Genomic DNA, 13173 nt, shown 5'->3' with positions numbered 1-13173 from the left:
GACAAACATATCTATGAACCATAAAAATGAAAGAGCAAGAATATACCATGGATGCACTAGCCTGCTCAAGACTGATGCCTTGGGATCCATCACCAACTTTTTTGTTTCTTTTCTTTAGGCCTGAGGCATGTGTTTATTTGCAAAACAGCCCTGCTGAATTTATTCTTTGGACCATTCTATAAATACTTACCAGATTTTCTGAGGGAAAATAGCTTTGTTTTAGGCCAGTGGTTCTTAACTGGTACAATTTTGCTGCCCAACAGAGATATTTTGGTTGTCTACATTCTGTCACAACTTGGGGGGTAGGGGGTTGCTATTGGCCTCTAGCAGGGACAGTTAAGCATCTTACAAGTCACTGTAGGCAACTTGCTCCCCCATTGCTCCAGAATAAAAAGTTATCTAGCCCAAAATGTCAACAGTGCTGAGGTTGAAAAAATCCAATTCTAGGTAAAGTGCAAGAACTGTATGATGTCATTTGCACTGAGAGTTGGGGGTGTGGGAAAACCTCTACTGAGATAACACATACATACAGAAAAATATAAATATATTGTTGGAAGGAGGGGGCTCTGGAGTAAAGTGATGAGTATTTAGGAACTTATTAAGTCAAAGTGCTCAAAGAATGAGCACATAGGGGAAGAGGCAGGAGGTAAATACACTTGTATAGGACATAGCATGGAGTGTTTTTAATGATCAGAGATTCTGCTGGGTTGAAACAGAGATGAAAATGTAGAAGCCCAAAGAAGCCAGATAGTCAAGGGCCTTGGAGTAAAATTGTCATCTGTCTGGTCTTAAAAAGCATAAGAGGAGTGGATAAAGCCCATAATGGTAACATATATGCTGGTCCCCCAAGTGGCAAGGTATGGCATAGTGTCCATGATAAAATTTGCTGCTAAGGCCACTTGCATGCTGTCTGGGGACAAAGCTGGGTGTCTGAGGTGGGGTAACTGAAAATGACTTCTGTTTAGCACATGCCCCAAAGCCTACGACAACATAGGAGCTCCACTGTGAAGGCCTCACAGTAGGATGGGTGGTGGATTGTGGGGTGGACCAGCTTCTTCAAGTACTAGGGGAAGAACTAGTTGCCTAAAAAGAGCCTTAGGCTGGGAGTCAGGTGTGTAAGTCTTGGAGCTAAATGGGGCCAAACCTCAGCTCTGCTGTTTGCCTTTTGGGCAACGTGAAACACAGTGGAATAAGTACTGTTACTTCAGGAGTGTGTCCATTTTTCCACATTCTGTTATAACTGAAATGCACTCTTTCTTGTTAGTTGCTGGCCCAACGCTGGAGACGTTCGTAGGGGCCAACATTAACACCATCCTTATCACAAACCTCCTCAGTGGAACGGACTACAACGTGAAAATATTTGCTTCCCAGGCCTCAGGTTTCAGCGACGCTCTAACAGGCGTGGTGAAAACACGTAAGACTGATGTCCTGTCACTTCAGCCCCTCCATGTGGTTTTGCTGCTTTGTTTTCCCTGTAACTCAACCCCTGCTTCAACTTGGCAGTTGGTTTTTCTTTTCCTCAGCCTTGCCCTTTCTGGATGGTGTTTCATGGAAAGAAAGGTGTGCTCCTTACTCAGGGCTATAGTTCAGAGTCCTAGTTGGCAGGCGGAACGTCAGAACCTGGCGTTCCAATATATTTGATGGTGGTGGATGGGATTTCCTTCTGGAAAGTCTTTGTTGGTATTTTTCAAATTAGATGAAATTTTCCAACCAACCTGTATAGCCTGATGTGGCCAAAACCCATCAAAGTTGAGCCAGGGAGAAATTTGCCTTTTCTCAAAGCCTTTGCCCCTCCTCTCTCTCTGTCTCTCTGTCTCTCTCTGTCTCTCTGTCTCTCTCTCACTCTCTCTCTCTCACACACACACACACACACACACACACATATATACACCCCATCCATAAAAGATACTTGCACCACTCAAAAGACTTCCTTCTCTATCTTTTAAGGGTTTACATGCTGTCTGCTCACCATCTGGGACTTCTCCTTGGCAGGCACCACTCGCAGACACCCATGGCATAATACAGTGTTTTCCAACTCCAGCACATATGTTCCATATTCCTGATGTTTGTTATGCTTCCACACCATCTGTTTAATATATCTTTAAATGGACTACAGTTTCTGGTTTTTTTTTTTTTTTTTTTAACTAAAATGCTTTTAAAACCCACAAATTACTCTAAACAGAAAACCAGTATTTTCAATACACATTAAAGATAATACATAAATGACCAAAATAAAAATGGTTTGGCTGTGTGATCACTGAAATTATCCTGAGTGCTATCAACAGTACATGCCCCACACTCGAGAATGATCATCATGGTATAATCAGAAGTATAAACCTTAAATCTTCTACTTATTAGCTAAGGCCTTGAGCAAATTACTGAACTTCTCTGAGCCTAAATTTTCTCAACTCCAAGATGAAGATAATCATAACTGTTTACAGGCTGCTCGGCAGGATTAAAGAGGTAATGTATAAAAAGCGTCTACCATATGGCAAGCACTCAATGAATAGCCACTATTATTATTGTAATAATTGTGCTTTATGCATTTGGGCCATATCTCACTCTGACTGCTAATCAAAAAATTAATCCAATAAAAGGAATTTTGTAAGGATGAGGCATATATTAGACCAAACCCCAAGCCACCTATATCTGGCAACTATGTTTTATATAAGGCCTATCCTTTCATTAGAGAAAGCTCCCTGAATTCTCTTTTATGGAATATCTTTAGATTTTAAAGGCTAGATATGGAATCAATTTAATCTCAAAAGAAATAGTCTCCGTCTTCAACAGATCTAGGAAGGCTTTGGCCTGTGGTTCTGATCTCGTACTTGGCTGTTGAAATGATACTGTTTTAGGTACTACTGTAAACTGCAAGTAATTTCCCTGTGTTATGCCATTATAGCAACCCCTCAGTCCCTCCTTAGGAACAGCTTGGAGTCCCCTGTGCATTTCCCTACCCTTTCTTACCTCTCTCCTCTGGTTTATCTTCATTTTCCTCTCCAGATTACCCTTTCTGTTTGTGCCATGTTTTATGTCCATGATTTTCTATTGGTCTTTCTTCTCCTTACTCTTTCTTGTCTCTTTTTATCCTCCTTTCTCTGCTCCCCTCTTTCTTCTGTTTCATCCCTCTTCTCCCCTTTAATAAATGTGGTGATTATTCCAAATATATTTTAAAAGACTGAGGGTATTGAACTGTTTTATAGTCTACCCTTAAAGTAAAAATTAGATTGGCTTATTATTTGTTTTCTCTCTTTCTCCCAAGCAAGATAAAACCCCACGCAATGGCAAATAAATTAATTCAAGGTGTTTTTTAAATTTAGTGTGGTTATATAAATCGTTATTGATTTCCTTTTTTGTTGGGGGGAGAGGGTTGTTTAATTGGCCTTAGGGAAGAAGGTTTTCCCTTGCTGATCTAACAGAAAGGAATAATGTCAAGATGCAAACTGTGATTAGTCCAGATTATCTCTACTGTCTTGAAAAGTAATTATAAGCTATTTTTAAACTTTATGAAGTAGCTAAAAGAGAGGGGAAGTATGAGGAAATGATGTGGATGAAGTCAGGGGTCATTAGAGAAAGTAAACATTATTAATTTTCTGCTTTTTCTGCTTGGATCTAAGTGATAAACACTGAATGTTTAGTCCTCTATTGTATGGGAGAAACAATATTTTTACTGATTCCCCAAATAAACTCCCTGTGAATCATTTTTGAATATCACAGTGTTTGCTCTAAGAGTATAAGAATCTGTGTATTTCTTTTGATTATTTTTTATCTGTGTAAAATCTTTCCTTTTTAAATTTTCAAAAATGTATCCATTCTCATTCAATCATGTTTTGAAGGCCAGTCCGTGTGAACTGCTCCTGTCTGAATAAGACTTCCACTTTGTCTGCTTTGCTCTTCCCTTTCATTTAAACCATGACTATCTTTCAGTGGTTGATAGGTGCATATTGTATTAAACTTTTTTATTATAAAAGTATTATATATTAATTGTGGAATATTTTAAAAGCACACATAAATAAAGAGGAAAGATTTAAAATCACCCATAAGTTTACTACTCTTGCTTCTGGTCTCTTCCAGAATATATATTTTCTTTTGTGTTTACAAATAGCAGACAGACCCTATCATACATCATGTTTTGCAACTGCTTTTTTAAGTCATAAAATAGTTAATCTTTTGCGCACTAATTTATTGTGACTTGACGAATTTCCCACCACTGGCTGTGGAACTTTGAATTCGAATTTTACCATGTTAATTCAGACTTGGGGACATTTGTGGCATTGTCTGCAATGTGACATAGTTATGTTTCTATTTCACTATAGTGTTTTTGGGTGTGACCAATCTTCAGGCAGACCAGATGCAAACGACCAGCTTATGTGCTCGTTGGCAGGTGCAACGTCATGCCACTGCCTACAGGATAGTTATAGAATCCCGCCAGGGTAAGTGCAATCCATCACATATGTTTTTGTCAAGCACTCATGTACTCTGTGCCAATCACTGTGGACGACACACAAGGAACATTAGACAAAAGCATTCTTCTTGAGGAGGCGATATTATGTTATGTTATGGATCATGCAGGGTTTGGAATCAGGACGGCTGGTTAAGCCAATTTTTTAACCTCTCCAAACCTCCATTTTCCCATCTGTAGTTAATGGGTAGAACCATGGTGCTGATCTTGTGGCATTCTGCTAGGATTAAGCTGAGAGAATACGTGTAAAACATTTGCAGCAGTGCTTTGCACATATTAAGCACCCAGGAAATGTAAGCTACTATTGGTGATAGGAGCTGAATAGGCAGGACTGATAACTTATGTTAAAATTCTATGGTGCTGTTATGTTGGTCTTTACTCCATGGGGATCTAGGTTTGACTTTAATGTTTTTCTCAGTGATTTTTTTTTTTTTTTTTTTTTTACTTTTGGGGATAATTGATGAGCAGCAAACTCTCATTCAGGAGATGATATGATGTATCTATGCTATCATGGACAGGTTCTTCCGCATCACAGCTCTCAAGTACATCTACAATTTGGGACTTGGCTTCAAAGTTGAAACACTAAAAATGTCTGCTTATTTTCACTAAAAGTATCAAGAACAATGACGAAAGACTGATTCCCCAAAAATGAGTTTCTAAGGACCATTAATCCTCTTTTCACATTATCAGCATGAGTAATATTCAGAAGATGAGATCCAATAATGAAAATTACTATAATCAGATTTGTATTATCAGTAGAAGAGATGCGTCTTGTTATTTTGGGGGAGGACATAGACACTAGAGAATCCCAGATGATTTTTTTTAATCTTTCAAACTTGCTAATAAGACCGTTAAATTTTTTTCTTTCTGGGTAAATGATCATGGTTTCCCCATTTGAAAAAGCAGAAGGAGCTAATTTTTCGGGTCTGGATAGGACTGAGTTTAGTTCGCAGCCCACATCCCTGGCTGTAACTACATTCAACATGCAGAAATCCCACTTTTGATCCAATCCAGAAAGTGGAAAGCACAGTTTAGTAGAGTGCTGAGAGTGTTTGGAAATGTGCTGAAAATACGAGAACAGGAGATGAGGAACACGAGAAGAGATTCCTGCCAACACCAACCAAGGCATTGTCTCCGCAGGCGTGCTTAAGTCATTAATTCCTTGATTCCGGGCATGTGATCCTGTAAGGGTCCCTTTAGCCAGACACTGGCTAAGCTTATGGGAGTGGCTCTAGTCTGGAAAAAACATTGAATAAGGGAAAGTCAGGACAAATCATATGGGTTCTGTGGTGGTTTTATGTGATTTATGGGATACTTAAGCAGAATTAGACGAAAGATATGCAACTGTTTGAGAAACAACTATAAATCTTGAGGAGTTATGTTTCATTTATCTTTTTAAGACTAGCTAAGTCACACTTTAATATAGAAGGGTTGACATTTATCACATTTGGTGGTATTTGTTAAGCTTTAACAAAATAGTAGCTATAAAAATCACACTTCCAAACTACTCCAGAATATTTTAATCTTTTATATCATTTAAGAAGTTGGCACTGAGACAGAGGTTCCTGTAGATATTCACTGGCTTGCATTAAAAATTATAATTATATCGATTGACATAAAGATATCAAAACTGTCTATCATGGGATTAGTGAAATCCATCAGTTTTTTTGTTTTTTGGGGGTTTTTTTAATGCTTTTACTTGAGCATATTTGCAAAATGGCACTGGGATTCTTATCAGAGGATGTGATTGATGGGTCTGATAACATTGATCTGGTAATTTAAAATCTCAGTACGCTCTTTCTGAAGCCAAGATTTTTACTAGCAAAAAATGCAAGTCCCTGTTTCCTTCTTCCAGTTGAGTTAATTTGTACTCTCCCAGGATTGTTTTCAGGCTGCCGAGAACCTCTTTGACAGCCTCAACCGTCTCAGTTCAACAGGAATGAACAAAAGTGTTGCTCCATTTATTTTTCATCAGCACTTATAGCTGAGAGATTTATAAGCCCAATTAGCCTACATCTTATTCACTCAGGTGTCCAACTGAATATTATTAACCAACTAGACAGCAACAGATTCTAATTGATGTTTGGAGTGGGGAGTTAATGTGGGGAGAGCAGTAGGGAATATGTTTAGATATTTTAACTTTCACAGTTTAGGTCAGGGAATAGTCTTTCCACATTGGAGTGGGGAAGAATTAGGTTGAGTTTCTTTATCTCACAGAGAAATGTGATCATTATCCTATTCACTGCCTTCGAAGGACTTGTGATCAGATGCCCCTTCTTCCATGGGCACACGAGTCCCAGGGCTCCCGCTGTTTTAACTCTGTAATATCTCCCACTGGCTACATATGCTGCCTCTGCAGAAATTTTAGCCCTTCCCCTTCAATCAGAGGAGAAACTAGAGAGAAGTGGGACCCAATTCCTCCATGTGATGGAGAAAAGCCTCATCCCGGGCTGGCTTATTTATGAATGTCTCTGCCAAACTCCTACTGTTTGACAGGTAGTTTTCTCAGTGTGTGTGTGTGTGTATTTCCCATGGTCTGGTCGGTGCACTTTTATGCTGAGATGAAGTCAGTGGTTTTGCGTCTGCTCTGACCACAGCTGCTGGTCAGTTTTCTTCTCTGGGCTTCAGTTTCTCCTAAATGACTTCTTTTGAGGCTTTCACCTGAGGTAATACCTATAAATTTCTAAGGTTTTGTGAATAAAGCAGCAAGGCTGTATCATTCAGGTTTGCTTGTTTGGTTTGGGAATGGTAGAAACACGAATAAAAGGGACTTAAGCGCAAGGGTCAATTTCTTGGCTAACATACTGAGAAGTTCAACAGTATCTGGCTTTAGGCACGTCTAAATCTAGGTGTTCAAACAATTTCATCGTGATGAAGCCTTGCTCCATCCCGCTGCTCTGCTCTCCTCTGCCTTCATTCTCAGCCAGATTGTGAGTTGGCCCCAATCTAATCCAAATTACATACTCCTAGCTTCCAGCTTAATAGTTTTAGTGAAAAGAGAACTCCTCTTTCTCAACTATTCCTACAAAAGTCCAGGAACTGAGTCGTGTTGGCCTGGTTTGGGGTCACATGCTCCTAAATCTGTCACTGAGTTCAAGGGCATGAAATAAAAGACGGGTGAAACCTGGTTACTTTCCAGCCCTGTGTCTGGAGGGGGAGGTGAGTGTTCTTATTCAGTCCTTTCCAAATCAAAAAGACTAAGAGTGGGGAGGAATGGATTCAAAGAAAGAAAGATTAGATGCAAGACAGGCAAAAACAACAGCTGTCCTCTACCCGTGTAAATATTTTGACATTTTTTAATTGCCAATAAGGAGAAAAAGAAAGATTACCAGAAGAATCAAGTCCTCTCAAGAGAGATTGAATTCACATCTGCTTTTGAGTCAGTCATCCACTTTCCAAATTAAATTGTAGGCTTTTGGTTAATCGTAGGACAGACCAAAGTCAGAGACTTTGGGGTGGTTTTGAGTAACTCAGAACCCCATGAGAACCTCCGTTAGTTCTGCAGATGCTCAAGAGTTCTGTCTCTCTGTCCAGCTGTTTCTGAGTTGACGTGACACCCGAGGTTGGATGTAGTGTTTCCCTTCAAGTTCACGTATTTATACACCACATGGACCACTATACTGTATTCCCTCCCAAATCGCATTAATTTGGTGACTTTCTTTTTAGCCTGATTTTTTAAAGTTTCAAAGGATGCTCAACTTGTCTTCTACCTTTAGACACCAAAATGTCAATTTTGCTGTGTCATCCATTAACAAGAATAGAGGATTGCAGCATAGTGGAGAGCCTACCTTATCAGGGACCAGATCCCCCCCAAAATGATCATATGAAACAAAAACCTATTCTCAAGATTAAACTTTTTTTTGAAGCAGTGATATTATGCTTGGGGGTCAGGGTATTTGAAAGACCTGGAGAGTGGAAGCATATATCATCAAATTCCAGCTGACTATCCTGGCTCCTGGGTATTCTTTGCTTGTGGATCTCAGTAACCACTCATAGGACATTCTGGGGAGTCAAGTTGGTATCATAGTGATCACTATGACAGTGACTCAGAGAGTGTATTTAGCCTTGCTTCATAAGAATGAATGCACAATGACAGATTTTTTCCCCCGTTCCAAAAAAATAAATTTAACTCCTGGCTCTTGGCACAAGGGGTTGAGGAAATCAATCATCAGATGATCGCGTTAAATGTTGTTCTTTAAGGCAAAGCCATTAGACCTGAATCACACATGCCAAAAGCAACATGGATACATCCCCATTCATGTAACCCTTCTTCATTAGCACTGGGATCAAACTGATACTGTTTCCCATTAACTTTACTGTATCTGTTCCAGTTTTCCAATGATTTATAGATTTTTTGTTTTTGTTTTTGTAGTAGTAGTGAAGCCTATTTATATTCTGTTGTCAAGGGTCTGTGACATGCATATTCATGAGAAATAGAGGAAATGACAGAAAAGTGCATTTCTAGAATTGATTCCTGGAGAGTCCTGGAAGCTTTTGTGGAGATAGATAAAGATGATCCATGCATGGATTTGGGAAATGTTTGTATTACAGGTGGCTCACGGAAGCTTGCAGGAGGCTCCAAAGAGGGGTTAATGGTCAGAAAGAAACAGCTATTATGGGGTTCTGAGCCTGGGAACCCCAGACTGAACTTGGACATCAGCAAAGCAGAGGGCAGGGTTTACTAGTATTTTCTTACTATTAAACTCCTTTCACAGCAATACATAATCTCACAAACACCTTAACAATTTTTTTATTTCATTATTTTGTATAATATATGATAAAGAAAATATTGAGGTAGACCTTAAGTCATTCCACACAAATATATTACTAGAGATTATGTTATGTTCACTTTTGAAACTCTTTAATATTCACAATTATAAAAATAAATTTCAAATTGCTTTCAACAAATGGCCTTAATTTAATTATATTTTAAAAAATCAGGATTTGTCCATAGACAAAATTTTAAATGACATATATCATGTTTGTTCTGACATGTATGTTATAATAAATATATTTTTGTTTATATATGTATTTAAGATATGAATTGACATTTAATAGGTATTATACTTTCAAAATAGACCAAAATCACTTTTTAGCATTTTCATGTTTGATGCTTAAAAAAGGAATTTTTTTTTTGCTCTATCTTTTTAAAAATGTATTTATTTTTTATTGAAGTATAGTTGATTTACACTGTTGTGTTAGTTTCAGGCGTACAGCAAAGTGATTCATTTATATATATGTGTGTATACATATATACACATGTATACACACATATATACATATGTATATATGTTCTTTTTCAGATTCTTTTCCCATATAGGTTATTACACAATATTGAATATAGTTCCCTGCAACTGGTATTTTTTAATATTTTCTATATTTTGTTCATATTTAATAAACTATAAATAACATTTTGCAGGAGTTCTCAGAAATATGTATAATATTTAATCAATGTAGTTTTTAAACACTGGTTTTTAAATTCCTAGAAATAAAACTATATAAGGCTTTGACTAGGATGCAATTTGTGGATCAGATGAAAATCAATCTAGAGGGAAATTTGCATGGTAGTTTTTTTCATGGTAGCAGGGATTCTTCTTCTTAACCAATTATCCATGTAGTTAAAAAATAAATAAATAAACACTCTATGCCTATGAAAAAAACGCATTTTAAATTCTTCAGTAATGGAAGCCACCAAGGTAGGCAGCTGTGTTCAGTGGAGCTATAAAGCACGGAGCCACGAGGACTCATCTGATCTCCATACTATACATGCTTACTAATTTCATATGCACTCAGCAGCTCTCCAACTCTTTCATTTTGAAAAAAATTGTATATTTAACTATTTTATGGTATATTAATGGAAATTAAAGCAACGTCCTCTGAGACTGGGCTTCAAGTTCTGAATTTACATTTCACTTCTGCTACTTAGTGTATGGACTTGGGTAAGCTACTAACTTTCCTAGCCTTCAGTTTCTTGTCTTTAAATTGGGGATAATTATAAATATTATAAGGATCCAATGAATTAATACACATAAAATCCTACAAATAGTGCCTGGTACATGGTATGTACTCACTAAATGTTGGCCATTACTACCTTTGCTCTTATTTTTATCATTAAATACCAAGCACTGAACCAGGTACCATAGTAAGCTCTCAGGAAGTGACTAATATAATTAATCCAACTTCTCCCAGTCTCCAAACCTGAGGGCAAGCACTAATTCTTCTAGGAAGGCAAAGCAATTTTGCTGTGGATATGGGAATGAAGAAATTAGCCAACAATTAATCAGGCCTCCTAAATTCTTTGTCATGCCTCTGCCATGGTGGAGCCAGGACAGAGAAGGTGGCAGTGGAAATGGCTGTGTGTGGCATGTCTCCTTGGTAGAACAAAAAGAATACTGGAACCAGGAGTTGGGAGACCAAGATGTATGGGATGATTTATGGTCGTAAGCCACTTAAGCACCACGTCCTATTTCCTCAAGTATGATTTTAAAAGAATAAAAAAGGATCTTTAAAGTGAATCCAAGGAATTTGGAGAGCCTCCTCCGAGCTTCCTAGGAGTCTCCTTTGCTATCGAAAGAAATCCTGAGTGTCAGTGAAAAATCAAGACTGAGAGGTATGAATTGGACAGTCCGGGGACACCCTGGCTGTCCCAGTGCTGTTCCAAGCTCTTGCCTGCATTTGTGGCAACTGTGCAAACCGCCTGGACCCATAGATGAAGCTTCTGAGATCCTGGAAGCCCACTTCTTAGCCCACAGGCATGAGACCTGCTTAGCACCCGACAATTTCTAACTCCATACTTATATCTTTAGGCCATTGGCAAGAAGGGCATCCTATTGTATGGTAATAAGTTGTATGGGGCCAAAAGGATGTATCTTTTTATGTCAATTTTTAATTGTTTGACTGTGTTCTGGAGAATCATATTGAATAAAAGGGAATTCTAATTTTTAAAAAATAAATATACTCACCTTGACACCTGTTCAAAAGGTCAATTAAGATGTGTACATATAATTATAAACATTAACAGTTTTCCGTTTGTTAAAGGATTGACCTCAGCAGCCTTTTACTAATCAGTCTCATTTCTGAACATATAAAATGTGATTTTCAATTATATAAAAGCAACAGTGGATATGTTAACTCTTTAAAAAAAGATACACCCCCCTCAAACAAGTTTAATTCATTCTGGAGTTATCTGAATAGGCCATGCATATTAAGCATTTTAGAAGCAAATCATCTACTGATGGCTGTTTTTAAAAAGTTTTTTAAAAGTTCATGTATGTATGTTTTGTTTTGTTTTTATTATAGATACACAAAAGCAAGAATCCACTCTAGGTGGAGGGACAAACAGACATTGCTTCTATGGACTTCAGCCTGATTCAGAATATAAAATCAGTGTTTACACAAAGCTCCACGAGATTGAGGGACCCAGTGTGAGCATAACGGAAAAAACACGTAAGTCAAGCGTGTTCTCTCCTGATCCCTGTCTTCATGAACAAACAATGTTTTAGGCGTCCTGTTTTGGTTCAAAAATCTTATTCCATTTTGAAAAATATTAGCCATTGCTGTGTGGGAATATCTGTAATACAAATTTTGTGTGTCTTATTCAGTCCCAGAATTCCCTGCTGTGGCCCACTAATGTCATCTGTATGGTTTTTTTCCATCCTCCATATGTTGTCACAGGGACTATAAGGCCATAGGATGGCAAAGTGCTTGAAACAATGACCTATATTGTGATCTATTTCCATTAGGAACATCTGTGGAATGTGGAGTGTGAAATGAAGTGTAAGGACTGGGTCCCAACATTAAAACAATGGCACATTACTACAGCCATGAGGGTGGGAATGGGGCCAAGACGTTCCAACTGGCTGACCCTAGACTTGCCTACTTAAGAGGCTCTCGCTCTTTTTCCATGCTGGCTGGAAATCTGACGCACTGAAGGGAAAGGCAAAGTATAAAATGAAAACAAAGCACTTTTTACATGTTCTAAACAGCAAGGAGGGTATCAACTTCTTGGTATGTCAACTTCTTGGTATCCTTTTAATCAAGGATTCCTGACCTAGAGGCCACAAACATTAAAATGGTTTGAATGGTAGTGAATTCCAGGGGACATTTGTGTGTCCCCAACTCAATATCTTGAACTTAAACTTTAAATCCCCAAAGATTGGTATCGGAATAGGTGGTGGGCGATGGGCTTTCTTGGTAGCCCCTCTATCATGCATTTGATGTTTAGAAAGTTCTACTACCCATGTATATAGGTCTTTCAGTTGCTCTGAACATGCAGAAAGAAATCATCATCAATATATAATCTTCAAACAGAGAAGGTGAAAGTATAGTTAATGGAATCATCTACTTTCCAACACAGAGACTTTATTTCATAACACTGAAATATTCAACATTTTACATGACACATGTATTTTTAAGGTATAATTTACATTCCATAAAATTCACCCACTTTAAGTGTACAATTCAATGATCTTTGGTACATTTAAAAGGTTGTGCAGCCATCGCTACAATCCAATGTTAGGACATCCCCATCAATCCAGAGAGCTTTCAAGCTCATCCCCAGTGAGTCTTCTTTCCTACTGTCTGCTCCAGGCAGTCTACTTTCTTTTCTTGTACATTTCTAGACATTTCATAGAAATGGAAATATGTAATATGTAGTCTTTTGCATCTGACATCTTTCACTTAGCCTATGTTTTTGAGGTTTATCCACATTG

At 38.0% G+C, this 13173-nt stretch overlaps 1 protein-coding gene across 5 annotated transcripts in view; it reads left to right on the top strand.

Moving 5' to 3' along the window:
• The window catches only part of COL14A1 (collagen type XIV alpha 1 chain), a 241550-nt gene that overhangs the window by 116804 nt on the left and 111573 nt on the right, over nucleotides 1-13173 (top strand). For all 5 annotated transcript variants that reach the window (XM_036829890.1, XM_036829894.1, XM_036829891.1 and 2 more), the window contains exons 22-24: nucleotides 1265-1414; nucleotides 4317-4433; nucleotides 11762-11908. In XM_036829890.1, the coding sequence (XP_036685785.1) occupies nucleotides 1265-1414; nucleotides 4317-4433; nucleotides 11762-11908 (414 nt within the window). The remainder of the gene's footprint in view (nucleotides 1-1264; nucleotides 1415-4316; nucleotides 4434-11761; nucleotides 11909-13173) is intronic.

This window comes from Balaenoptera musculus, chromosome 17, assembly GCF_009873245.2.
Source record: "Balaenoptera musculus isolate JJ_BM4_2016_0621 chromosome 17, mBalMus1.pri.v3, whole genome shotgun sequence".
Lineage (NCBI taxonomy): Eukaryota > Metazoa > Chordata > Mammalia > Artiodactyla > Balaenopteridae > Balaenoptera > Balaenoptera musculus.
The sequence above is the reverse complement of the archived record's forward strand: the minus strand, read 5'-3'. Positions and strand labels throughout refer to the sequence as shown.